At 42.8% G+C, this 27,265-nt stretch overlaps 1 protein-coding gene across 21 annotated transcripts in view; it reads left to right on the top strand.

Moving 5' to 3' along the window:
* unc80 (unc-80 homolog (C. elegans)) overlaps positions 1–27,265 on the top strand; it is a 70,050-nt gene that overhangs the window by 39,280 nt on the left and 3,505 nt on the right. For 8 of the 21 annotated variants that reach the window (XM_019351741.2, XM_025902682.1, XM_025902681.1 and 5 more), the window contains 44 exons: positions 650–822; positions 918–1,130; positions 1,214–1,349; positions 2,426–2,559; positions 2,643–2,820; positions 2,901–3,140; positions 3,615–3,712; positions 3,796–3,999; positions 4,102–4,209; positions 5,216–5,354; positions 5,483–5,664; positions 6,622–6,753; positions 7,222–7,254; positions 7,972–8,158; positions 9,902–10,033; positions 10,110–10,253; positions 10,338–10,438; positions 10,525–10,611; positions 10,698–10,881; positions 11,824–11,918; positions 12,090–12,179; positions 12,370–12,471; positions 12,556–12,736; positions 12,827–13,092; positions 13,217–13,351; positions 13,449–13,587; positions 13,811–13,907; positions 13,985–14,155; positions 14,239–14,331; positions 14,427–14,645; positions 16,761–16,991; positions 18,914–19,037; positions 19,146–19,271; positions 19,357–19,480; positions 19,583–19,789; positions 19,862–20,046; positions 20,137–20,302; positions 20,628–20,807; positions 20,907–21,054; positions 23,043–23,099; positions 24,108–24,189; positions 25,790–25,895; positions 26,227–26,247; positions 26,488–26,702. In XM_019351741.2, the coding sequence (XP_019207286.1) occupies positions 650–822; positions 918–1,130; positions 1,214–1,349; positions 2,426–2,559; positions 2,643–2,820; positions 2,901–3,140; positions 3,615–3,712; positions 3,796–3,999; positions 4,102–4,209; positions 5,216–5,354; positions 5,483–5,664; positions 6,622–6,753; positions 7,222–7,254; positions 7,972–8,158; positions 9,902–10,033; positions 10,110–10,253; positions 10,338–10,438; positions 10,525–10,611; positions 10,698–10,881; positions 11,824–11,918; positions 12,090–12,179; positions 12,370–12,471; positions 12,556–12,736; positions 12,827–13,092; positions 13,217–13,351; positions 13,449–13,587; positions 13,811–13,907; positions 13,985–14,155; positions 14,239–14,331; positions 14,427–14,645; positions 16,761–16,991; positions 18,914–19,037; positions 19,146–19,271; positions 19,357–19,480; positions 19,583–19,789; positions 19,862–20,046; positions 20,137–20,302; positions 20,628–20,807; positions 20,907–21,054; positions 23,043–23,099; positions 24,108–24,189; positions 25,790–25,895; positions 26,227–26,247; positions 26,488–26,702 (6,365 nt within the window). The remainder of the gene's footprint in view (positions 1–649; positions 823–917; positions 1,131–1,213; positions 1,350–2,425; positions 2,560–2,642; positions 2,821–2,900; positions 3,141–3,614; positions 3,713–3,795; positions 4,000–4,101; positions 4,210–5,215; positions 5,355–5,482; positions 5,665–6,621; positions 6,754–7,221; positions 7,255–7,971; positions 8,159–9,901; positions 10,034–10,109; positions 10,254–10,337; positions 10,439–10,524; positions 10,612–10,697; positions 10,882–11,823; positions 11,919–12,089; positions 12,180–12,369; positions 12,472–12,555; positions 12,737–12,826; positions 13,093–13,216; positions 13,352–13,448; positions 13,588–13,810; positions 13,908–13,984; positions 14,156–14,238; positions 14,332–14,426; positions 14,646–16,760; positions 16,992–18,913; positions 19,038–19,145; positions 19,272–19,356; positions 19,481–19,582; positions 19,790–19,861; positions 20,047–20,136; positions 20,303–20,627; positions 20,808–20,906; positions 21,055–23,042; positions 23,100–24,107; positions 24,190–25,789; positions 25,896–26,226; positions 26,248–26,487; positions 26,703–27,265) is intronic. The other 13 variants (XM_019351745.2, XM_019351737.2, XM_013276359.3 and 10 more) reach the window with 12 other exon arrangements.

Here is a 27,265-nt window from a genome sequence, read left to right as displayed (position 1 = left end):
GAATTTAAAGCATTTCATTTATCCCAATAGGTCTACATTCCCTTCTCTCCAACTGTGCACGTCCTGTTCTGTCCAGCATTGGTTCCTCTCCTCTGCCTTTTCACCCAAAGGTGAAAAAAGAGGACGGGCGGTGTCTCACAACAACTCATATCTATGAAACCATCTTTCTGCTGTGGAGCGTGTCTCTGTGCTACGTCAAGCATGACGCTGTCAGTGCTCTCTCCGTCTCTTCTGTGGTGACGTCTGGTGGTATTTCCAGTGCTGGAGTGTTGGTGGACCACATACAGCTTTCCTCTGTGCGGCTGTGGTTACGCCTGTCATTTCAATGAGATTTGTAGTTCCTTTTAGAAGATGCCGGAGAAAGGTGCCTGAAAATATCTTTGGCCCTTAAATTCATCTTGTTTTTTGTGACTATTCTTATACAATTGAAAATTCAGGTGTAACCCCTGCCGATGGCTGTGTGTCATCTCTCACTCAGCTTCATCTGTCAGCTCAGTGCTATTTGTTAAATGTCCCAGATGGTGATGTTGCTTCATGCAATTTCTATGTCTAACCTTTAGTGTGCAAACAAGCGAGTCTATAACGAGAACTGTTCTTCAAACGGGTTTTGTTATACCTCTTCTCTTGTGGTCCTCACGGTGTCCTTCAGGACCTCACGGTTTCCAGGAGCGTCTTGCAGCCAGTCAGGAGGCCATGAAGAACAAGAATGTAGTGAATCTGGGCGCCATCCGTCAGGGTATGAAACGCTTCCAGTTTCTCCTGAACTGCTGCGAGCCGGGAACCATACCAGATGCCTCCATCCTCGCCGCTGCTCTGGACCTCGTGCGTTTCACTTTGGAGAAAATAATGAAACAAGAGTAAAGATGTCGCTGTTAGCTTTCAAAGGCTATCACCTATTTATTTCTCTGTTCTTCTAGGAAGCCCCAGTTGTGGCCAGGGCCTCCCTTTTCCTCGAATGTGCCAGATTTGTCCACCGCTGTAATCGTGGCAACTGGCCCGAATGGATGAAGGGCCACCACGTAAACATCACCAAGAGAGGGCTGTCCAGGGGCCGATCGCCTATTGTGGGCAATAAAAGAAACCAGAAGCTCCAGTGGAACGCTGCCAAGCATTTCTGCCAGTGGGGAGACGTGAGTTAAACGTGTCGAAGATTGTTTATGGTTACAGTTTATAAAAAGGCTTCATTAACTGTAAACGTGTCAAATCTGCTCAGGCGATTGGCACGAGGCTCAGCGAACTCTGCCACTCAGACAGTGAGAGCCCCGCCAACATCCTGGGTTATATTTACGATGAAGAGACCAAACGCAGGATGAGGAAAGAAGACGAGGAAGAAGACTATTTAGATGACAGTGAGTCAGAACAGTGTCTGTTACTTTGGTGACCCAAAAAGGCCTTGCTGCTGTTTTAGCTTGTCTGAGTGGTTTCAGCTACTGGATGGCAGAAATCACATTGCTGAGGCCTGCAAACCAATGCCGTCCTCCAAATTAGAAGCACATAAAAACTCAAACCATTACTCTCATTCATTTGTTTTCTCATGACTTGACTTCTACATTTTCATCTGTTTTGGCAAAAATAAAAAGTCCCTTGCTCACCTCCAGCTGTGCAAAATGCAGCAGCTCGTACAGTATTCATATCAGTCATATGGCTCACTGTGTGTTTTACAATCAAATTTAAGATTTTATTTAGTATGACCAAGAATATGGCACTAATAAAATGTCAGAGAGCATAAAAATGAGGAGCTGGAGGTGGGTTGCAAAATGGCTTGCTGTAGTTGGCTTTGAGCAGAGCAGCAGTTTTTCAGTGCTTTCAATAAACTTTTAAATAACAGGGATGGGAATTAAAAAGAATCTACTGATTTGATTCTTTATCAGTTCTCATTGGCTTCCTCCATGTTTTGTAAATCATTTTAAGATTTTATTTTGTATGACAATGGATATGGCACTGATTGAGAAGTTGCAGATGGGTTGCAAAGTGGCTTGCAGATGATCAGCAGTTGTAGGTAGGCTTAAGCAGAGCACCCTATGTAAGAGATTGGACAATAGGATGTTAAATAAATTAGGTTTTTTAATGATAACTTGTATCATCATTAAAAATATTTACCTCATAATGGTCCATTTGCAGCTTTAGATCATCGGGTGTGCCTCATTGTGCATTTGTGCGGTGTTGAATTAATCAGAAGCAGGTAATTTCACATGAACGTCCACTCAAATTGGAAAATAAAAAGTCTGCACTTGCCAAGCTGTTGATGTCACATATAAAAACATGCTGCATATGTAATAAGATCACAGTATTATGCATTTTATTGTGTGTACTTTGAAAAGAAACTTGAATTGAAATTTAGTTTCTACAACTTTTAAATTCTCAGAACAAAAAAGATGTTCTAGCCACATTTATATATTTTATCTTATCTGTTCTGACTCCAAAGACACGGTCAATCCTACAAAATGCGGCTGCCCCTTCGCACTGAAGATGGCCGCTTGCCAGTTGTTGTTGGAGATCACCACTTTCCTGCGAGAGACCTTCCCCTGCTTACCACGACCACGCACCGAACCGCTTGTGGTCAGTAGTGAAATCAAATTCCAAAAGGGTAAATCTGATGTGAATAGCGATGAGAATTTGATTTCTACTTGTTTTGTCTGCAGGATCTGGACAGCTGCCGCCTGCGTCTGGACCCAGAGCTCGGCCGCCATCGCTACGAGAGGAAGATCAGCTTTGCAGGCATCCTCGACGACGAAGACGGGCACGATTCCCTCAACAGCAGCAGCCACACTCTGAAGTCTGACACCACCTGCGATGATAAGAAGACCCAGGAGGCTCAGGGTGAGACTCGGTGTCATCCAGATTGGCTAACGCAGCTGATTACTGCTCTGTATTTACTCGCTGCTCATTGTTGATTGTAGACAATCTCTCCCCACTCCCCTGCTCTCCAGCACCAGTGCGGAAGATTCGTATTGGAGGCTCGCGCCTGCTTCAGATCAAAGGAGCTCGCAGTTTTCGTGTGAAGAAGGTCGGCTCGCTGTCTTCGATACGCAGAGCAGGGAGTCTGAAGAGCACCAAGCTGTCTCGGCAGGACTCTGAGTCTGAGAACGAAGAAGGCCTGCTGTCACAAACGCAGAGCAGAGACACAGTTACTGACATCGGTATGATGTAACTGAAACTCCTGGAGAGAACATAATTTCATTTATTATTGTGTAAAAAGGGAAATTCTAATTAAATGGCAGTACACTGTAAAAAATAAAAACTGTAAAACACAGTTACAGGTTTTTCATGTTATTTTACATCAGACCTGCTAATTAACAGTCTATTTTTTCTCATATTATTGGTATTTCATGTACTTTAAAATAACAGGAAAATTCTGTAAAATTTATAAGAAATATTTGTTAAATTACAGACTTATTTACAGTGTATGTTAACATTAGTTTACTTTTACAGTATTGTTTTTGCCAGATCCTGTTAGAGAGTGAAAAAAACATGGGTTTTTTTGGATTGTAGTGATTGAGTTTTACTCACTATAAGTATTCTGCACAGGGAAAAGAAACTGTTCTCCATCGTGAAATAAGTGGACAATTATCAGCGTCCTGTATGGGGTTGTTTGTTCTTGTTTAACATTGCAGGCAGTCCCTTCAGCACCAGTGAACCCAGCATCGAGCCAGAAGGTCAGAGCTCGGGAGGAACGGAGGACAACTACCACCGCAACATGTCCTGGCTTCACGTAAGTCTGTCGGTACATGCGGGGAGGAAAGCTGTGTGTACCTTCCCGCACACTGACCTCCACTCTGCTGTCTCTCGGCACAGATTATGATCCTGCTGTGCAACCAGCAGAGTTTCATCTGTACCCACATAGACTTCTGCCACCCACGCTGCTACCAGCACCACAGCCGCTCCTGTGCCCGTCTGGTCCGCGCCATCAAGCTCGTGTACGGGGAGACGGTGGACAGCCTGAGAGAGGACAGCACCTCCTCTGGTAACATCGGAGGACGTGTGAAGAAAAACAAAGAGGTGGAATTGACAGACTGTTTTTCTGGATGAATAACCTAAATATGTGTGTTTTGTTAGTTTTTTAAAATCTCCGCCGCTTTCTAAAGTACTATTTCCCATCAGTGTTCAGACAAGTCTTGTCTGAGGACCCCGTCCATGAAGAGAAGACCCACTGACTCCAACACAGAAGGGAAGAAGGATACAGGCATGCTCAAGTACATCCGCAATCAGGTGAATTTCTGTTTTTCTTGTTATTATTATAATTATCACAATCACTTCCTACCTGCAGGATGTGCACCACGTTCTCAGACAGGAATCAGAGCTGCCCGTGTTGTCAATAAAAGAGACCACACCCCGGCTTTAAGCTATAAGTTGTTTATTTAACATGGGAGTCTGGCCATTAGAGGAACGTCTGCCGGTCTGGTCTAATTTTTTAGGCCTAGAGATTTCTGATTAATGATATTACAAAGGTGTAATATCTATTCAAGCAACTGCTTTCTAAAGCAAATATCTCATATGGCAGCAATTTAAATCATTTAGTTCTGTAGTCGTGGTGAAGACAACCTACTGAAGTTAAAACAAAGCATCAGAGTTGAGGTGAAAAGTGATTTAAGTGACTTTGAATGTGACACGGTGGTTGGTCTGAGTATTTCGGAAACTGCTGCCAAAATACATTTTGCAGAATTGCAAAATATACTATAAGTGGCACTGAAATTGCCTGCAAGGTATACAGAAGCAGCAGCACACCGGGTGCCATTCCTGTGAAATAAGAACAGGAAAACTGAGGCTACAATTCATAAAAGCTACCAAGATTTGGACAATAGAAGACTGGAAAAATGTTGACGGGTCTAATGAGCCTTGATTTCTCATGCAACATTCAGATGGTAGGATCAGAACACGGCAAAAACAGCATGAAGGCTAAACTGTTGTTTTAACAGTTTATCAGAGGTTTAACAGATGTTATGTGTCAAAATCTGTGAGAAATGCTTCCAGCATGAACTATTGAGGCAGTTCTGAAAGCAAGAAATGGGTCCAAAAAAAAAGAAATAAAAGTTTTCTAACTGTGTTGTAGCTCTGAAAAGGACTGCTTGCACCTTTTTTCAGTTTGTATACACTGTGGGTGATATTAAGTCAAAGATAAAGTAGATTGGGAAATGTCTTATTACTACCTTAGTAAAGAGATTATAGATCATTTTGCAGCTTTGCACTTTCATCTTAAATGTTTGTTTTCTCATAGGTGATGAGTTTGTCACCAGCTCCTCTGTCACTGCTGATCAAAGCAGCTCCTATCCTGACTGACGACATGTACGGAGACATCCAGCCCGCAGCCTGGGAACTCCTACTCAGTGTGGATGAACATATGGCAGCCGCTGCTGGTGAGTGCATCACTGAGCTGTGGTGGTCACCTCTTAGGTCGCTGTGCCCTTCAACGTTCACGAACGCTTTTGCCCTTAACCACGTTTTACCTTTTTCTTTCCTGCCCTTTTTATCTGCCCCCTTCCAGCTGCCTTGTTCCTCCTGTGCGCCGTAAAGGTCCCTGATGCAGTGACCGAAATGATGATGGCAGAGTTCCAGCACCCTGAGGCCTGCCAGCGCATTAACTCCATCCTGAAGTTTTACACTCTGTGGCGTTTTCGCTACCAAGTGTGGCCTCGCATGGAGGAAGGAGCCCAGCAGATCTTTAAGGTAGTTCAGTTCAGTTCATTTCAGTTTTATTTAAAAAGCACCAAATCACTAAAACAGTCGCCTCAAGACACTTTATATTTTTTAAGGTAATATCCCAATCAACCAATGTCCAAGAAGAACTCCCTTTAAACAGGAAAAAACCTCCAGCCCAGCCAGGCTCAGGGAGGGGCAACCGTCTTCTGTGACTGGTTGGGGGTGAGGGGACAAAGACAGGATAAAAGACATGATGTGGGAGAGAGACAGAGATTATAATATATATAAGAGAAATGTGCTCTCTCGTTCTAGTCCCTGTCAGTACTCTTGCTGCAATGTTTTAGATATACGGAAGACTTTTCAGGGAGTTTTTAGGACATCCTGTTTATAATGAACTACAGTAGTCCAAGTTTTTCAGCATCACCGGGAGACAGGATGTTAAGATGATGTGCAAATATAAGAAAGCAGTCATATGTGTTTGTTTAATATGTGCACTGAAGAACATATCCTGGTCAAAAACAACTCCAAGGTTCCTCACAGTGTTACTGAAAGCCGCGGTAATGCCATCCAGAGTAAACTGGTTAGATACCACATTTCTAATATTTTCAGGGCTGAGTACAATAACCTCAGTTTTATCTAAATTTAGAAGCAGAAGATTAGACGTCTTTAAGACATTCTCGTAGTTTAGCTAACTATAGATGTGTTATCTGGATTCATTGATAGGAAGTTTGGTGTCATCTGCATAGCAGTGAAAATGTATGTTATGCCTTCTGATGATACTCCCAAGGGAAGCATGTATAATGTAAACAGAAGTGGTCCCAGCACAGAACCCTGTGGAACCCCATACTTAACCTTAATGTGAAGAGGACTCTCCATTTACATGAACAAACTGGAATAGATTGTTTGCATTTTCAGCGTCCCCAAAAAAGATAGCGCAGAAGGGCATTCGTTGTGTTTACTAAATTTGGTGTACTTCTCTTTCAGATCCCTCCACCCAGCATTAACTTCACTCTCCCTTCTCCAATACTGGGCATGCCCTGTGTCCCCATATTTGACCCTCCCTGGGTGCCCCAGAACACTGGCAGCGTCCAGGATCCAATCAACGAAGACCAGTCTGTAAGTTTGAGCCCTATTCTAAAAGGCAGAAATCTACTTGTATTACTGTCAGAAACAGCTTTTAGAGTTTATCTTTTTAATTAAAGTGACAGAGAAGGTTTTTTAAACACCACTGGAGTTCAGTGAGAGAGTTTTCCTAAGCTTGTGAACCCTGTAAAAATAGGCCAGTTTATAATTTAACTATTTTTTAATCCCACTTAACCCCACAATCCACCAAAAAACAAAATAAGATACAGCACACTCTTACTGCTTTGAATATTACATTTGTTATTGCTGCAAGTTTAATGTGGAAAACTGCACCAAGAAATCTGCAAATATATGAAAAATGTGTGAACACAGATTTCTTGGTGCCTCCTTTTAATTTCTTGTCTTTTTTAAATATTTTTTTTCATAAAGCATGACTAGAAATATGAGATTTTAATGAGCGAGCACATGTTCTATAATTTAATCGACTGTCTTTGTTTTTAGTACCCCACATTAATTCAGTCAGTCCATGCCATAGTAAGTTGGTATTTCTGTCCGGGTGTTTGTGCTGCTGATGCATCTTGTTACCTCAGACCATTAAAGACAGAAGGGGAAGCGACCTTTTAGGTTTTTCATCACGGACCAGAAGCTGGGGGGCGGTTTCATGGGTCATCTTGGATAGTTGCATCTTGATCAGGGACACACACAATCCACATATTTAAAAAGAGTCTTCCGGCACATGCTTTGATTGTTAAGGAGAAAATAACAGCATGCATCGGGCATACAGACATGTTGTGTGTGTCGTGCTGTTGATGCATGGTCATTGGATGAGAATGACTTTGCTGTGTTTGTTTTTCATATCATGGCTGTTTTAGATTTGTTTGTGCGAATGCTGTGAGGCAATTACTGTGCACAAGATACAGTAAATTCTCCATCTTCCAGTCTGAACACATTTATTGTTTATCGTGATTGAAATTGCTCCTATTCTATACGTCTACACTTCAGCGTGCTTCATAATGCTCAGGACGGTATTTTAGAGCATGAGATCGGTGTGCTGGAGGAGAGTTACTGTATTAATGTGTTGTCCAGTTGCTCCTCAGAAGCCTATTGTAGCTGTGCACACACATTCCTGAAAGATTTAAAGTGCTAATTTGTGCATTCCCCCTGCCCCCGCCCCCGATTCTGAACCTCCTACAATTTCTACACCCGCTGCTCTACCTCTGTGCTATTTGATCCTCGCCCCCTCCTTTTTAGAAATCCTTCTCTGCGCGGGCGGTGTCGCGCTCCCACCAGCGAGCCGAGCACATCCTCAAGAACCTGCAGCAGGAGGAGGAGAAGCGGCGTCTCGGCCGCGAGGCCAGCATCATCACAGCCATCCCTGTGGCTCAGGAGGCCTGCTACGAACCCACATGCAGCCCTCCACCCGAGCAAGAGGAGGAAGGTGGGCCCGCCGGGCGTATGAGCACTTGGGTTTTATACAAGAAAAACCTCGAGAGGTGGAAAACAGCGAGCACAGAAGTTCCTCCAGTGGCCAAATGAGAGTTATTTCAAAACAGAGTCGACCCTCTTGTGTTAACGGTATTAAAAAGCTTTCTGCAGCCTGGTGCAAAAACTGTGTTAGCCTTTTGGATAGATTACCCCTTTTCTCCATTTTAAAAACTGGTTGGCAATGTGACGTCATGCGCACAGTACTCAAGAAATGCTGAGAAATGTGAAATCGAATCCAAAGAAGGTGCTGCACCTAAAACCTCCTTGTGAATGCTTTGGTTGCCACGGTTGCCTGTAGTTTTTGATGTTTCTCTGCAACTACTTGTTAACTACTAGCTGAGCAGTAGTACAACGAATGATGAATGAATAAAGTTTGCCTTTAAAGTAAAAGCTGTACCTCAGTACTGCAACCAACATGTTTTGAAGGGCACAACTTTTGCTTTGAAGGCGAACAGCTTCCATTCCAGGGTGTGTTGGACTTTTCAGAGTTTTACTACAGCTCAAAAAGCACAAGGACGGTCTATAAAAGATTGTTACTCAAACTACGACTGCAGCAATATGCTAGCGACCATAGTAATCACAAGGAGGTCTTTGTATTTCGGTTTGCGACTGCACGTTTTTCCCTAGCAACTGGTGGTTGCCAGTGGGGTGGCTCTCTGGTAAGTAGGCCTGTGTGACTCAAGGTTAAGCAATTATTTTCCCAGCATTTTCTGGATGGAGACCAACCTCTAGATCACGTGTCTGCAAAACTGGCACGTCACCTTTCTGCAACCACGTCACAGCTATCACTGTCTGGTGGCCTTAAACCTGCGTTCTTCAAACAGAACGCAGGTTTAAGGCACTTTTGCACTGGTGTTATTGTTCCGACCTGGAAGCTAAGTTCATGATTTATACTGTCTATGGTTAACTGACAGGTGTGTCATATAGCTAGATGGCAGCTGCTCGGTCTCATCCACTACTTTAGACTAGACCTATTTATTATGTGCGTGCTCTTGGTGCCTTTTAGAGCATTTTTAATGGATTATCTGAGTAATACTCCAGCTTTCTACAGACCATCCTGATGGTTTGTGCTACAGTTTTGATGAGTGAAATACTGAGTACTAATTAGCAGATAAATGTGTTGACATAGTGCACCCATACAGTTTAGGGATGCAGCTGATAAGTTAGCACTCCAAGAAAAACAATATGGCTATGGTCAGCACACTAACAGTTAAGCTCCAAAACCAGTGGGTAGCGTAATGATGGTTACATCCACGTTTTCCACCTTTTATACAGACATAATAGCTTTGAAAGCCAGAAGTGACCATATTTAGATGAAAGGGTGGAGTGCTAACATGAGCAAGCTTGGTTACTTAGCTACATTCGTAAAGATGATTCGTAAAGTTAAAACCACCTGTGTTTTTATGAAGGGTAAAACTATTCATAGAGCCCAAAACCATTTTTCGCACAATACTGTAAACATGCTTTTTAATGCTTGAAGTATGTAGATGTTAAACATGGGTGTTTATAGTGGTTGACTCACACTTGGACTCAGGCTCATGTGGTCATTAGAGGAACTGCAGGCTTTGGCATATTTCAGCCCTGCAGGTTGCCACATTAGCACACAGTGTTTCGACTCTGCATAGCTCTTTACCCTGATAGCATGTTGTTTTTCCCCTGTACCTCTACTGGTTATGTTTGGCATTGATCCCGCCAGCAGAAGAAGTGGTGAACCTGGCATCACGACGTCTGTCCGTCAGCCCATCCTGTGCCTCCAGCAACTCCCACAGGAACTACTCTTTCCGCCGGGGCTCTGTATGGTCTGTCCGCTCGCTGGCCAGTGCTGAAGGTAGAAAAATGTCACAAACAAATGAAATTAAACTTTTTATATAAAACTTGCTCTTTACAAGTTCTTTTTTTGCCAGATGAAGAAAACACAACAGAACACACACCCACTCACCACATGCTACAGCCGCCTCAAGCTGTCTTCCCAGCGTGCATCTGTGCTGCCGTCCTACCAATAGTGCACCTCATGGAAGACGGCGAAGTTCGAGAGGATGGCGTGGCTGGTAGCTGTCACTACACAAAAAAATGAATTTGCATCAAAAATTTTGTGATTTTTTTTGGTTATTTATGCAAAAATGTTTCCTCAGTGAGTGCTGTTGCCCAGCAAATCCTCTGGAACTGCCTCATTGAAGATCCAGCTCTCGTTCTCCGCCACTTCCTGGAAAAGCTGACAGTGAGCAACAGACAGGTAGGCAAACACCTGCGGACAGATGTGGGAAAGAGACTCGCAATGAGTTTTTCATTGTTTGTCCATTTGTTTGGTTTTTGCACCAGGACGAGCTGATGTACATGCTTAGGAAGCTCCTGCTCAACATTGGAGATCTGCCAGCCCAGACCTCTCACATCCTTTTTAACTACCTGGTGGGTCACCAGTTACCTTCACCTGTACTTTTACATTTATTGTCAGTTCTGTTTATTCTCTTCCCCCTCATCTCTCCTCCTTTAAGGTGGGCCTGATCATGTATTTTGTGCGGACTCCCTGTGAATGGGGCATGGACGCCATCTCGGCCACGCTGACCTTCCTGTGGGAGGTGGTCGGCTACGTGGAGGGGCTCTTCTTTAAAGACCTGAAGCAGACCATGAAGAAAGAGCAGTGTGAGGTCAAACTGCTGGTCACAGCATCGATGCCAGGTGAATGCTAAATACTGCAGACATAAGTAATGCTAGTATTGTAAAACCATTCTCCACCAGTTAGCTCTGATGCTCCAGTTTGTGGAGCACTTTATAATTGATGACTTTGTAGTGCAGAGGGTGTTTGATGCACAGGTGCCACCTCTGTATTTGATCTTTGTTCAGACCGTCCACCTATCGGGCAAAACAGACCAAGGTAGGACCAATAGACCAGCTGAGATACCCACAATGTCTGGTCAGCACGTGTTATTTAATATTAAGTTGCATTTTTACTGGGGTGGCCACATAGTGAAGTGGGTTCTTGGCAAATGAAAGGCTGCAGGTTCAGTACCAGCCGGAGACACAAATCCGCTTTGAGGTTGTATTTGGCAGAAAATCTGCCACACCAAACATGCAGAGTTACCCGCTGTGGTGATGCCCCCACTGATAAGGGTACAGCCAAATGTAGTTTGGCTGTACCCTCATCAGGTGTAGTTTAACCCCCGGTAATCTCAGGATGTGTCTTTCTTTTCCCAAGCACACCCAACCATTTTACAAGACAACAGGCTACTAAACACACACCACAACCATGTTTTGTTTTTTAACAACAGGGACATTATGAACCCTGATATCCATCATTAGATTCCTTTTTTCTCACTTCTAGTCTGAAGTGGTTCATTCACTAAGATAAGGTAGTCAACTTGAACATTTCCACAGCTATATACCAACAGGATTAAACAAAACAAAGATAAAAGGTAAAAGTATAAAAAGCATTGTTTCCTAAGACACAAAGCAAACTTCTGTTTCTGGTCTCTGGCTTTATTCAAACAAGTCTCATACTGACAGAAAAAGACCCTTATGGTCACTCATTTTTTTGTTTTTGTTTTAATTTTAATGTTCAATAACAGAAATCAACAATATGTCAACAAAATGTAAATATTTTCATGCATTTTGCTGCTGCAGGAACCAAAACGCTGGTGGTGCACGGGCAGAATGAATGTGACATCCCAACCCAGCTACCAGTCCATGAAGACACTCAGTTTGAAGCCCTGCTAAAGGTAAAGACTCTCATCTCAGTCAATCACACACACAGTGAGGCAAGACCGAGGAGGCTTATCACTGTAATTAAATTCAAATCATGCTGGGCGAGCATGTGCTAAATGCATAAAATTTTAAATTGTAATTCAGCGCAAGCAAACTAATCAGCCATCTCCTTTTTCTCCAACCAGGAGTGTCTGGAATTTTTCAACATTCCCGAGGCCAGATCAGCACACTACTTCCTCATGGATAAACGATGGAACCTCATCCATTATTCAAAGGTGGGAACTTTATTTTGAGGGGTTTTTTGTTCATTGAAAAAAGCAACAACTATTTCGGTCTTGCTCTGTGCAGATTAGAAAGCTCAGACCAGTGCTTTTGAGTCACATCTATTCCACTGTACCTCTGGCATTGAATGAAATTATAAGCATAGAGATATTTTGTGTAACTATTTTTCTCTCTAACCTTCAGACATATGTTAGAGACATCTACCCGTTCCGGAGGTCAGTCTCTCCTCAGCTCAACCTGGTCCACATGTTGCCTGAGAAAGGACAGGAGCTCATCCAGAAACAGGTAAGGTTAGAAATGTGAAAATTAAATCAACCCCTAAACAGTGTCCTACAACTGGAAAATCATAGTCTGAATTTTTGTTTTCAGGTGTTTTCCCGTAAACTAGAAGAAGTCGGTCGAGTCCTCTTTCTCATCTCCCTCACACAACACATGCCAGCTGTGCACAAGCAGTCCCACGTCTCCCTGCTGCAGGAGGACCTGCTTCGCCTGCCCTCCTTCCCCCGCACTGCCATCGATGCAGAGTTCTCCCTCTTTAATGAGCCTCAAGGTGAGAAAAAGACTGACAGCTAAATAAACGTGAGTATAGCTCCTACAGTTTATTTTAGGATAATGAATGCTGCTTTGCTCTGCCTTCCAGGTAAAGAGCTGTTTGGCTTGGACACTCTCCACAAGGTGCTGTGGATCAAACTGCTGGAGGAAATGTTTCTGGGCATGCCCAGTGAGTACCCATGGGGCGATGAGATGATGCTGTTCCTTAACGTCTTCAATGGGGCCCTGCTGCTGCACCCCGAGGACAGCTCCCTGCTGAGGCAGTACACGGCGACCGCCATCAACACCGCCGTTCACTTCAACCATCTGTTCTCCCTGAGTGGGTACCAGTGGATGCTGCCAACCATGCTGCAGGTACGCTTACCTGTGCACACTCAACTGAGCCTAGACAGTGAGTGGAGGCAGAAAAGTTGGCTCTGAATTCCAGTTTCACAGCAATTTACATTTCCCATCCCCTCTCCCTTATCTGCTGTGACAGGTCTATGCAGACTACGAGAGCAACCCTCTTCTGAGGCAGGGCATTGAGTTTTGCTGCCGGCAGTTTTACATCCTCCATCGAAAACCCTTTATCCTGCAGCTGTTTGCCAGCGTTGCTCCGCTGCTCGAGTTCACAGTAAGACTTTCGGAGTCATTCGAATGAATCTGCAGTCGGTCAGCACTGCAAGGTCTTCGTCTCCTTTGATGCATTTCTCTCTTCTTATCCATCTCAGACCAGCACCAGTACCGGTCTTTCTAAAGGAGTTTCGGCCCAGTGTCTGTTCGACCTGCTGGTCTCTCTAGAAGGTGAAACTCAGGATGCCCTGGATGCTCTGGAGCTGGTCAAAGCTGAGAAGCCTCTACGCTCTCTGGGTAAACTGTCAATTTTACTGGCTCCTGACAAAGCTGCCGTAGGTATCAAGATAGGGATCTAGTCAGTAAAGAAGCCCAGAAACTCAGACTGATGCCCGAATTCATTAAACCTCTTATATCAAATAAGTCTGTAAAGGAAGCCTCAGAAATTCAACTGTTAGTCTAATATTACTGTTGGACTAGTTTGACTGTACTCTGTATATGTTGTCTGTATATGTCACAGATTTCTGTTATGGTAATGAGGACTTGACCTTTTCTATCAGCGAGGCCATCAAGCTGTGCGTCACTGTGGTTGCATATGCCCCCGAATCCTTCAGGAGGTATCAATAAAAACATCGAGGCGTCTTTCTCTGTCAGCTGCTTTCTGTCCTCATACTATCCATGCTTCCCTCTCCAGTCTCCAGATGCTGATGGTGCTGGAGGCCTTGGTTCCCTGCTACCTCCAGAAACTGAAGAGCAACACAGTTACGATGGAGTCTGCTTCGGCTGCCAGAGATGAGATTGCGGCCATCGCTGCCCTAGCTACGTCTCTGCAGGCCCTCCTCTACAGCTCTGAAGCCCTCACAAGGTTTGTCTCTTACCAATACAGACACAACTGAGTCTAGATTTGTTTTTAGGTCCTCTCAGTTGTTGTCATCTGATCATCCACAGGCCCATGACGGCTCCCCAGATGTCTCGCTGTGATCAGGGCCACAAGGGTGGCACTACAGCTAACCACGCCATGTCCGGAGGGGTCAACACCAGGTCAGAACTTTAACTCTCACCTGTCTCAGAATAGATGACTATAGTGCAGTTTTGGAGTTTGAAAACCAAGACCGAGGAGATCTTTGTATTGTCAGGGACAATCTTCACCTGCTGGAGGAGGGCCAGGGCATGCCAAGGGAGGAGCTGGATGAGCGCATCGCCAGGGAGGAGTTCCGCCGGCCACGGGAGTCCCTGTTGAACATCTGCACCGAGTTTTACAAACACTGCGGGCCACGGCTCAAAATCCTGCAGAACGTTGCAGGCGAGCCGCGGGTCACAGCTCTGGAGCTACTGGACATCAAGTCCCACATGAGGTGTGCGATGAAATACCAGCTGATTTTAGTTACAGTGTGTAAATTTGTCAAATTATTTTGTTTTCTTACCCACTGAGATTCAAGTGCATAACCCTAACTACGGTGGCTGCTATAGGACAAACATGTTTCAGTCAGCCAAGAGAGATCAAATACAAAAACAAACAGTTCAGTATCTGTGTTTCGTTTGGATCAAATCTAAGTCCACCCTGGAGTTTTTCCCTGTCACTCCACTGTTTACCTCAGCTGTCAATGCAGACTGAGAAGCATCCGGCTTCATTTACTCTGGAGGAGGCTGTAAAACTTTGTGAAGGGAGTCCAAAATGAGTCGATGAGTCAGTGAAGCTCACTTCTGACCAGTGACAGCAGTACTGAGGTGACTTGTTAAGGATATGCTAAACTGTTAGCCTCTATCAGTGAAACTTTCTTTGAAGTGTATCTAACACTGTTGGACTCTGAAATTTATTAGATAAACTCTCATTCAGTGTGAGAATGTAATCAAACTACTTGTCAGAGGGAACATGGGATTTTCAGCCTAACATTATTTGGCAGCTGTTATGTCTAGTCAACTCGTTGTCAGCTGTCCGGAGATGGGTGCGTTATGTCAGACAAGAGGTCAGTAGTCATTGGAGCAAGCTCAGGAATAAACAAGTGTGTTTGTGCATGTTTCTGTGTGTTAGAGCTCTGACTTCAGTTCAGGAGATGAGGCTTGAGGTGAGGAGAAAGAAGATGAGACTTTATTCAGATGATGGTGACATTGTCTCGTTGCTTCATGCTTTTTTTACATTATTGATATGAGACTGCATATGCTTGTTGGAAGATGTAATTACAAACTATTCTAGATATATTTAGGACTACAGAATCATTTCTTGAGAAATATAAAAAATTACCAACTGTAACTTTAAGTATTTGCTGGGCATCAGAAAATTTAATCAGAAAGTTATGGGTCATTAATCCTCACCACCTACATTCTTTCACACATCCAACATTGGATGGATAACACACAGGCTTTACTTTGTTGTGTTTAAATTACAAAATGCTTTTAGCATTTCTTATGTTTATTTTTTTTATCCATACAAGAAAAAGATTAGGGCCACTGGAAAAAAAAAAGTAGGCACTTCTTTTTTCTTTTCCAGAATTCTGAGATTAAAGTCAGAATTCTGAGAAAAAAAGTCAGAATTCTGAGGTTAAAGTCAGAATTCTGAGGAAAAAAATCAGAAGTCTGAGATTAAAGTCAGAATTCTAAGGTTAAAGTCAGAATTCTGAGAAAAAATAATTCTGATGAAAAAGTCAGAATTCTGAGAAAAAAGTCAGAATTCTGAGGTCAAAGTCAGAATTCTGAGAAAAAATAATTCTGATGAAAAAGTCAGAATTCTGAGAAAAAAGTCAGAATTCTGAGGTCAAAGTCAGAATTCTGAGGTCAAAGTCAGATTTCTGAGGTCAAAGTCAGAATTCTGAGAAAAAATAATTCTGATGAAAAAGTCAGAATTCTGAGGTCAAAGTCAGAATTCTGAGGTCAAAGTCAGATTTCTGAGGTCAAAGTCAGAATTCTGAGAAAAAATAATTCTGATGAAAAAGTCAGAATTCTGAGAAAAAAGTCAGAATTCTGAGGTCAAAGTCAGAATTCTGAGGTCAAAGTCAGATTTCTGAGGTCAAAGTCAGAATTCTGAGAAAAAAGTCAGAATTCTGAGAAAAAAGTCAGAATTCTGAGGTTAAAGTCAGAATTCTGAGAAATTAGTCAGAATTCTGAGAAATAAGTCAGAATTCTGAGGTTAAAGTCAAAATTCTGAGATTAAAGTCAGAATTCTGACTTTTTTCTCAGAAGTCTGGAAAAGAAGAAAAAAAAGATGTGCCCACTGTGGCAATTTTTTGTTCTTAAGATATTAATTAATATTTACACATACACTGACTGTTTTTTTGTACTATGCATGTATGCATAGTGTTATACAATATCGCAGACCGGCCCTAATTCAACTTTGGTTGATATGTCTTCAACACAATACACACATTTTGGAAATAAAGTCTGTAAAGTTGTTTCTTCGCATTCCTTAGTTAATTTTAAAACTGTACCCTAAAAAGCACTGGTAAGTTGAACTGAATGAATGTTTCTGCCCCCAGGCTGGCGGAGATCGCCCACGCCCTGCTGAAGCTGGCGCCCTACGACACCCTGACCATGGAGAGCCGAGGGCTGCGGCGTTACATCATGGAGATGCTGCCCATCACCGACTGGTCGTCCGAGGCCGTCCGGCCTGCCCTCATCCTCATCCTCAAGAGGCTGGACCGCATGTTCAACAAGATCCACAAGATGCCCACGCTCAGGTGCGCTCGCCCTCAGGCTTTATGCAGCAGGTCTGTTGAACACAATCCCTCTTCTTTCTCCGTCTCCCTGTGAGTGTATCGTGCTGTGCCGCTGCCGTGGTGTGTACAGTGAATAGACGGCTTCTTGGCACTGTCCTCTGTAGCGCTGCCTTCGTGGGTGCTGTACCGTAAGTGCTTCTGTGGACTGTGTTTTCCTGTCTGTGAGTTTAAATGCGTAATCGCATAAAAGTGTGTGACGATGTTTGTTCTAACAATGGATCAGTGGCAGCGTTCCTCTATGCCTGGAGCGTCCAGTCTTTGGCCATGGAAAACAACATACAGGTGTTATGTCGTCTTTTTAGTCTTTATTTAGCTCACAATGAAGAACTAATTCTTCATCACCCTTATAGATGTGATGCAATGCAAAAATAGTTTTTCTTTATATAAAGATTAAAAGATTTTGATGCATCTGAAACAGTTTAATTTAATGCTTTAATTAAACTTTTGTTTGCTAAGATTTTTCCAAAATTCTGATGCAGTAATGACCAAGAAACCTGCTGGTATTAGAATTACCAGTGTAATGATACCAATAATCACAGTTATAATTATCTTTTTTCAAGAAATTCATAAAATAAATTTCATACATAAAAACCAAGTCAAACACTAAAGCCGCAATATTTCGTCTTAAAAGCTGGAACTTTGAAATCAACTTCTCTGCATGTTTCAGTAAAAGTAATTCAACGTGATTGTGTCCTCTTCTACATTTGTTGTGAATGATGGTCAGCTCGTTCCATCTGAGTTTATCATTATTAACTAAATAAATAAATAAATAAAATGGATTATGCTAAATTTTAGGTCTGTACTATAATTAGTTTTGGATTTTCTGCATATTCAAGCTTGAATATATGTGAACCTTTTCACCTTGTTTAGACTGCTTTAATGAATATTATGTTACTTGTACTTGAGAAGCTATAGACAAAACATCAGGCCTTCACATCTGCTGCCATCAGAGATCGGACACATCCAAATATTTCAGGGACTTCAGTGAACTTGTCTCCTGAAAGTCCTTATTCATATGGTCAGGTATTTACTAGAGGTGGGAATCTCCAGACAGCCCACAATACAGTACTATTGTAGTTTTTAAAATTTTGCAGTATGTTGAGTATTGCAGTAATACTGCTCTAAAGTAAAAAACAAACAAACATATGTTTCACATAACTTTTCATTATCCTCGCCATTCCAGTGGTCCAATCCTGCAAAAAACTGTAGAAAGTTGGAGTAAAACTATCACAGAGGTCCATGTGCATATATACATAAATGCAAAAATTTTGGTAATAAAGAGTACAGAAAAGCTTCCCTGACTGTAGACTGGAGGCAGCTAGCTGAGAGGTAACACTGCTCTGAGGCGGATCTGTTGCTGCAGTGTTTAGTTGGCTATGTTTGTGAGCTTTGCGACATTTGTTGTCTTTGATGCAATCTTTGACTTCTAGGAGCTCCAAAAGTTTGAGATTTGAATATGTATTCATGCTGTGTAATTTTGTGAAATTTTATGGCAACATTGTGCCATCGTAGGGCGTCATAATGAAAAAAATATTGAGTGTGTTGTACAGCTCTCTCCATGCCCTTTCATCTGAAATGTTACTTGATGTTGTTTCTTGAAGTTTCTTTTTAAGGTCAACTTTGACCTTGGGTGCTAATGTCCCCCAAGGCTTAGTATGTTGATTTGAAGTTGGAAGACGGGCCATAAAAATTAGTTGTTAATATAGGTTCTACCATATCTACCATTTTACCAACTTTGAAGATGATATCTTGAAAACTGTGGATGCTAGACTGCTTACAAACAAACAAACAAACAAACTCCCTTCAGGGGCAGAATTGTTTTTCCCTGTGAGTTTTTTTTTATTTTTAAACTCATGACAACGTGCTTGCATGTGGTTTCGGGGGCTGGTGGTGTGTGCTTGTTTGTTCTCCAGGAGACAGGTGGAGTGGGAGGCGGCCAGCAGCCTGATCGAGGGGATCTGCCTGACTTTGCAGCGACAGCCAATCATCTCGTTCCTGCCTCACCTGCGCTCGCTTATCAACGTCTGCGTCAACCTGGTACGGGACTGCAAATATGTTGAAAAGCGAAGTTGTTTATCTTTTTTTCTTTTTTTTTAGCATTTTCTTAAGGTTTTTGGTGGGGTGGTTTGTCTGGTCTGTTGTCAGGTGATGGGTGTGGTCGGCCCCTCCAGTGTGGCGGACGGGCTGCCACTCCTCCACCTCAGCCCCTACCTGTCTCCTCCTCTGCCCTTCAGCACCGCCGTGGTCCGACTGGTTGCTCTGCAGATTCAGGTATGGCGAGATGACCCCATCAAACACCCGCTCATAAAGCAGCTGCTCCGCATGCTAACACTAATTCCCTCGCGCTTCTCCACAGGCCTTGAAGGAAGACTTCCCCCTCAGTCACGTGATCTCACCTTTCACCAATCAGGAAAGGCGGGAGGGGATGCTGCTCAACCTGCTCATTCCCTTCGTATTAACTGTAGGCTCCGGGAGCAAAGGTGATTTGTTGGTGCGATTGGAGGAGGAGACTTAAAATGCCAATCAGCATTTTGCTCAGGGTTTTTTGTATTTCCTGCTTTTGTTTTGTTTTCTCGATGCAGACAGCCCCCACCTGGAGCAGCCGGAGGTCTTCCTGCTCCTACAGACAGTCATCAACATCCTGCTTCCCCCTCGGATCATCTCCACATCCCGCACCAAGAACTTCATGCTCGACGCCTCTCCGGCTCACTGCTCCACGCCGGGCGACCCTGGGAAAGATCTGCGTAGGGAGGGATTAGCAGAGTCCACGAGCCAGGCTGCTTATTTAGGTACAATAAAAGAGGCGAGAACATTTTATAGCTTTGCTTTGTCTTCCTCTTCTCATCCTCCTTCCTCCACAGCTCTGAAGGTGGTGCTGGTTTGCTTCGAGCGCTCGCTGGGGAACCAGTGGTATCGGCTGAGCCTGCAGGTGAAGGAGATGGCTCTGAGGAAGGTGGGCGGCTTGGCCTTCTGGGACTTCATCGACTTTATCGTCCGAACCCGGATCCCCATTTTTGTCCTGCTCAGACCCTTTATACAGTGCAAGGTAAGGGACTTCAGGAGCCTCCCGCTCCTACAGCACTCCTGAAAAGTTTGCTTTCATCTTCCTCATTTTTCCTCCATCTTACTTTTCCAGTTGCTGACCCAGCCGGCCGATTCCCAGGAAGAGATCACAGCGCGCCACCACATCGCTGATCAGCTGGAGCGGCGCTTCATCCCACGACCTCTCTGCAAGAGCTCACTGTTTGCAGAGTTCAACAATGAGCTCAAGATCCTCAAAGAGGCTGTGCACAGCGGCTCGGGTCAGGAGCTACATACTAAAAAATTAAAGGAACGGTTCATCTAAAAATCCCATTTTATCCATCTAGTTTTTTTGGCTTCTAGTCACACACATACTGACGTACAACATACTGCAGTCCAAAGACCCTGATATAATCTGACAGGAGATGATTGATGTGTATGTCTGTATGTTTAATTTCTTAATGGAACCTGAGTATGTTTTTAAAAAATGTCCACGTAAAGGGAATCAGTAATATAGACAGATAAACAGGGTGAACTTGTCCTGTAAGTGTTTTCAAATAGAAGCCATCAACTCTGCAGTCACGTATGGTGTTTTCCACCTCACAGCATATCAGGGCAAGACATCCATCAGCACGGTGGGCACCTCCACGTCAGCCTACCGCCTCAGTTTGGCCACAATGTCACGGTCCAACACAGGCACCGGAACAGTTTGGGAGCAGGACAGCCAACCGTCACGGCAGCCCTCACAGGACACGCTCAGCCGTACCGACGAGGACGACGAAGAGAGTCAGAAACACTGTTCCCTTGTTTTTACCAGCTATTCTCACTCATTCCTGTTCACTTCCTTTGAAGTGAACTCACCACTCTACGTTTCTCTCGCTGCAGTTGACTCCATGAGCATTCCCAGCGTGGTGAGCGAGCATGAAGCCTTCATGCCCAGGGTGATGTCACAGCGCCGTTTCTCCAGCCACGCCACTGGCTCGGCGGCCTCTCAGCCCGAGGCCCCCCGCACCATAATGTTGCCCAGCCACAGGTAACGCTTCCCACTGAACCTGGGAGCCACAGATAAACACTTATGTGAAACAGTCACACCTACTTCAGTGAAAATCTTTTTCAATCTGTTTAGTCTTTATGGGTTAAAAAACAAACAAACAAAAAAATGGTGGTTTAGTAGTTAGTTGTTAGCTGCAATATGCAAGTTGTTTTTCCTGTACTTGAAAAGTAAAGATGAAGTGGTGTGAAGGCAGAAATAATCTCACTAGCCATTAAAAGGCAATTTCAGACCTAGTAAAAGGGAGAAAGGGCTGAAAAATAAAGCTAACTGCAGATCCTCCATGATCCAACAGCCAACATTATAACAGGAAACAAAGGAATAAAAAGGCCTACAGTGACCAGCTCTGTTTAAACTGCATTAAGGCACCAGTCACCTGGAAACCAGTTGTTCTGAACTATCTGTTTTCACTGACCAGCAAATGGTTACAGGCTGTCACTAGGTCCCAAAAAGGGTGCTGTAATAAAACCCTTCCTTGTTTTGTTCAGTAGCAGATTTCTCTTTGTTTGGTGAGTTTTTCTTTGGGGGATAAATACATTTGTTCCTCAGGTTTTTGTACTGCTTTTTAAATTCCCCCATGTACCATCCAGTATTTTCACCAGTCTCTCTCCAGGGGTTAACTGACATTTGTGAGTCCTTATATTAATGCTTTGATTAGTTTTCCTTATATTCAGAAAAGGATTGTTACTTGTTCATTTATTAATTGCAAAGCTGTGGCAAAAAAGTAGCTGGATTCAGCCGTGCTGAATGGGCCAATCACAACAGTTACAGGCCACATCAGTGCCACATGCAGTTACATTAGGGAGGTACACATCAGGTTACTACAGAAGAGGATTAGGCCCACTAATAAAAAATGGGGAGTGTCTTTTGGATTTTTTATCCCTCAGAATTCTGAGAAGAAAAAAATGAATTCTGACTTTGTTCTCAGAATTCAGAGAAAAAAGTCGGAATTTGAACATTAATCTTAGTCATCATATTAATTCTGACATTTATCTCAAAACTCAAAGGGGAAAAAGTCTGAATCCTGACAATAATTTCAGTATTCTGAGAAGATAGTAATCATTTTTACATAAATCTTTGTCATGAGATTAATTACATTAATCTCAGAATTTTGACCGAAAAAGTTTGAATTCTTAGATTAATCTAAGATTTCTTAGATTAATCTAAGAATTTGTACAAAAAATGTCAATCAGGAGATTATTTCTGACATTTATCCCCCCATTAATTTTTTTCAGGGGCCCTGAAAAAGTCCTAATCCTGCATAGGTTTTGGTGCAGTTTTAGAGGGGCTTGTGCTTACGACATAGTGTAGCTATGGTGCAAAATTCTGACTGACGCATAAGTCGTCAGTTATAGACCTCAGAGGCTTACAGCGAGTTTATGCTTCAGGATCAAGGCTCCCAAGTGCCTGACGTACATCTCCCTTGTTATGTAATGTTCCAGGATTTTATTAATATGTTTCCACACTTGTGATCTATGAATGCAGGTTGCTAACCAAAAAAACATCAGCTACACTCTCAAATATGTTGACTCTTGACTACAAAAAGCTAAAGTGTCTAAACTTCACAGTTATATTTGAGAACCACTGTGCTTCTATCCTGCTGGTTAAACTAATGAGATTATTTCTGTTTTCAGAGCAGCTTTCATGAAATGTTCAACTCTTTCCTGTTTATTATGTAACATGTAGAGCCGACCGATGGACGAGAAATCAACCAGTCATATTCCACAACCACAGTCATATTTATCTATGTATATCTCTGTTGATTTATAATGTTTTTTTATTAAGCAGCGTTAAGACTCTGTTTCATGGTAAGAATGTTAAAAATCAAGTCTGCTCTGCCTTTGGTTAATTTTGGTTAGAGGAAACACCCTGGCTTATATAAACCCTGCTAAGCAAGGGGCTCAGGGTGGTGATGGATCTCACTGCACTCCCTAAACTCCCATTTTCCCGCTTCGCCCCCCTTTTTACAGTGAACCCAATGTGCTAGATGAGTCCCAGGGCCTTCTGCAGGAGGGTAACCTCTCTAGGTACAGTGGCCCTCTCTCTGTCTGTGTCCCGTTGGCGCATTCTTGCATCTGTCCGCCACCGGGAGGGGCATCACCTCAGGACGGCCACCTCTATCGGCCGCCTCACTGTTGATCACTCATCCGCATCGAATCAAATCGCCTTGGCCCGTCACACCTCCGCCCCCCCACCTCCCACTTACCCGTCTCTATCTCTTTCTGTGTGGGTCTAATGTGCCTTGTCTCTATCCCCTTAACCCCCCTCACTTCCCCTTGAGCTCCACACTGACCCTCATCTTCTCAGCTCATCCGCTGTGCTATCCTAACCAGGCCCCCTCCCCCTTTTACAAAAAAAATGTTAAAAAGGGTCTCATCAGCCCCTGGGGCCAGGGAGCTCTGCCTGTGTTCTTTCTCTGTTAGCTGTGGTTCTTTACAGTTAATGTGCCATCACTAAAGTCAGCCTCTCATCGGTGCCATGGTGTTTCATACTGTTTACGTGTCTATCAGGCTTTCGCTGATCAAATTGGGCGTCCTACTGTGGATACCAATCTGGAGGGGCACGAGGGAACTGGGGTGGCAACACAAAAAAATACAAACAATGGACATTTTAGATGTTGTTTTTTGTTTAGAAGCTAACTTTAAATATGCCGTATGACTGTTTCATGGTTAGATGGGGACATTTCAGGTGTTTCAGGGGCTTTTGTAGCACAAAAAACGAGACAAGTTGCTTTGTCAGGATTGCCACTCCAGGCCCTACTACTCCCCTGTTGTGTTTTCAGTGTTTGAATCATAGCAGCACTGTTATTTTTTTCCGTACTGTGATTGGGTGTCTTGTAGCACACTGTGTGTATTGTGTAGTGAGTGAATGGGTAGAGTAGCAGCGACATCTTATTGTGATCAAAGTTTCGTTTATCGACGGTTGGGTAATCTTTGCTTTTCAGTCCCTTTATGGTGACGTATTTCCATGTGTTTTGCGTGAATGTGCGCACGTGAATGTGTGCGTGTGTGTCTCTTTATGACTGACTGCATCAGGGTGGCCAGTGTGCAGAGCGAACCAGGTCAGCAGAACCTCCTGATCCAGCCTCCGTTGGGAAGAAAGCGAGGACTCAGACAGGTGTGGACATCACCTGTTTTTCATGTGTCGCGTTTAACACATATGTGTGATATGGATAAATGTTCCTAAATTGATGGCATTGAGTATGTGCTATCTTAATTCATATTTAAGCAAAAACATTACAAGAAAATAGAATTTAAAAGTATTTTTAGAACACACACATAAAATAAAAGAAATTCACTTCAGTTCAGTTTTATTTATATAGCGCCAAATCCCCAAAACATTGTGCCTCAAGGTGCTTTATATTGTAAGGTAAGGACCAATACAATAATACAAATAAACACACAAAACTCCAACAATCATATGAGCCCCTGTGAGCAAGTGCTCAACAGTGGGAAGGAAAAACTCCCTTTTAACAGGAAGAAACCTCTAGCAGAACCAGGCTCAGGGAGGAGTGGCCATCTCCACAACCAGTCGGGGTTGAGGGGAGAAAGACAGGAAGTTTCACTTCTACATCATTTTCATATGAATAAAAACAAATATGACCCACTTAATTTTTGTAGATTTAAATATAAGAAAACTACATTGTGACAGAATTTAAAGCAGTTTTAAAATACATAAAGTAAATGTTTTGGTAAATGAAACATTTAAAAAACTATAATGAAAATAATTAATAATAAAGCAAAAAAATTAAAAAGGAAATGTTGAATCGTTTTTTATGTTAAGATCCAGCCATGTTATAAATATGGTCCATTTAAATGTTTGCATGTTTGATTATCTTTTGTTAATACAAAAACTCTGTCTACAAACTCCAAAAATTACAGTATCGTAATGTTGCCTAGTAACCACCTACCACCAAAATCACTCATTTCTAGCATTTATACACCTATAAGACCTTTTAAAAGCCATGTATCATACTATTATGATGGGTGAATATGTACATATGTGTAGATGTTCCTTATCTCGTCATAGATGAGAAGAACATCTTGATGAAGATTTGCTTAAACATTGTCTCACTCACTGTGAGTGTCAGCATGTGTATGGTGTATACAAATGTTTTATACAAATCCCACAATCATATGTATTTGCACATTTGCCCCTAACATTGACCTTATGACTGTACTCACTGTACGCACATTACATTTATCACACTACGTATTGTAATGGTCAGCACAAATTTCTAATCTTCCCGGTCCTACTGAGCAGCTGCTGATTATCAATCAAGTTATCAAAATAAGCCACCCTAAAAAATGCTTAAACAATGTGGGGATAAAAAGGACAAAGTCTATGAAGCAATATAGATTTATATTATTTTAATATATTTTTCATTTTATATATTTATATTGTTCAGAATATGACGTCTAATAAGTTTGTTATATTGTTACAATCACTGTTGTGGTAAATTTATTAATATATAGAACTTTCTTCTGTATTATGTTCATGTTTATTATTATAAATCATTATTATTATTTTTTTAAGTAGATGTGGAAATTTATTTATTTTAAATAATTCAGTCATTCTTGTGTTGTGTCAGGTGTTACATAAACCTGTTTTAAAAAAGCATTTTATTTACTAAAAAGACGAGAACAACATCGCACATGGGCACACAATACAGTGGGCAGGCTAACTGTCTTGTGGCTTTTCTATAAATTTCCCGTAGATGCGACGCCCCCTGCTGTCCATTCCAAAGACCGAACCGCGCGGTCGATCTGGAGCAAGGCTTTCTACAACGCGCAGGAGCATTCAGCCCAAGAACAAACCACTGGGTAACAGCACACATGCTTTCATCTGTCTTTTCTTAGATAAGGGATGATGAAAGTGCATCATGTGTCTTAAAATTCTGAAACAGGATGCGTGACTATATTTAAAAGTAACAGCGAAACTCACCCTGCACTTCAGATCAAGCACACAAGCCAAATCTAGACTTACAAACACTTATACCTATGAAAATACTTATTGTCAGTGTGCTGACTTGAACTGACCCGTCCTCCCCATTCACGACCTCTGTGTTTGTTCCAATGCTGTTTGCGGTACCACCTGCCACCAGACTGACTCTTCTCACTCTGTTCTGTCTCATGCTTTTGTTTCGAAATAAAGAAACTTTATTGGACTGTGAAGGTGAGACACAACTCTTAACCCTTCCTCTCCACCCTGCAACGGCTCGCCCCTTTTATCTGCAACCTCACCCAATAGGGCGCTCTGCATGTCTGTCTTGCATTACCCCCCCGATCCCCTGCCTCCCCCTCTCCCGTCCCCTCCCTGCCTCCACTCTCTTTGGTGGTGCTGATGTGTTAGCGAGTCGCTAGCTGGCGCTATCGTCTCTGTTTTGACCACGTGTGCATGCATGTCTGCCCACAGCGCATGGAGACCAAAAGAGGTCAGTCACCTTTACAGAGAATCAAGGCCAGCAGGCGTCCACGGGGGCAAGCAAGCCTCCAACTCCCAGCACTGTGGACCCACCGGGTGAAGGCAGAGGGACGAGTCCTGCCCCATCAAAGTCCCCAACCCTGGAAGTGCCCCCCACCTCTTCAGCCATGATCACGGCTGACCTGCACGGACCTACAAATGCACAGGTAGGACCAGCTGAGGGAGGAAATGCAGAAATCCATGCATTTATAAGCCATACATGCTGTGGACATTAAGTAATATAATATGCTAGACATGAATTTATTTGAAAACGTACTAAATACACAGAAAAAGACGTTCTGTTTATTTTGAAAACTCAGATTGACCACTTTATTTTGAATTACCTTCATAAACAGAATGCTTTTCTTCGCAATGTTAACTGTGAGTGAAAACAAATAGGGCAGAGCCGTGCGTGTGATTGGCTGTTGCTTTGGTAACAGTGGACAGCTAATCATATGACATTTTGAACGCAAACTATAGTACTAAGTGTTACCTACATTTATTTCATCTTCCTCTTACCATCACCATTTTTTATTTATTTTTTATGATTTTATATATTCATTTTATTTGAGTCATGTTCTGGTATAAACAATACAATTGAAGTACTTACATAGCTGGTTCACCCAAAAAGAAAAAATCCTAATTTTTTTGTAGCAGTATCTACTGATTTATATTCACCAGCTATTTGAGTAGGTACACTTTGCTAGTACTGGGTCGGACTGCCTTTCGT

This window comes from Oreochromis niloticus, linkage group LG23 (genome assembly GCF_001858045.2).
Source record: "Oreochromis niloticus isolate F11D_XX linkage group LG23, O_niloticus_UMD_NMBU, whole genome shotgun sequence".
In the NCBI taxonomy this organism is placed as follows: Eukaryota; Metazoa; Chordata; class Actinopteri; order Cichliformes; family Cichlidae; genus Oreochromis; species Oreochromis niloticus.
The sequence above is the reverse complement of the archived record's forward strand: the minus strand, read 5'-3'. Positions and strand labels throughout refer to the sequence as shown.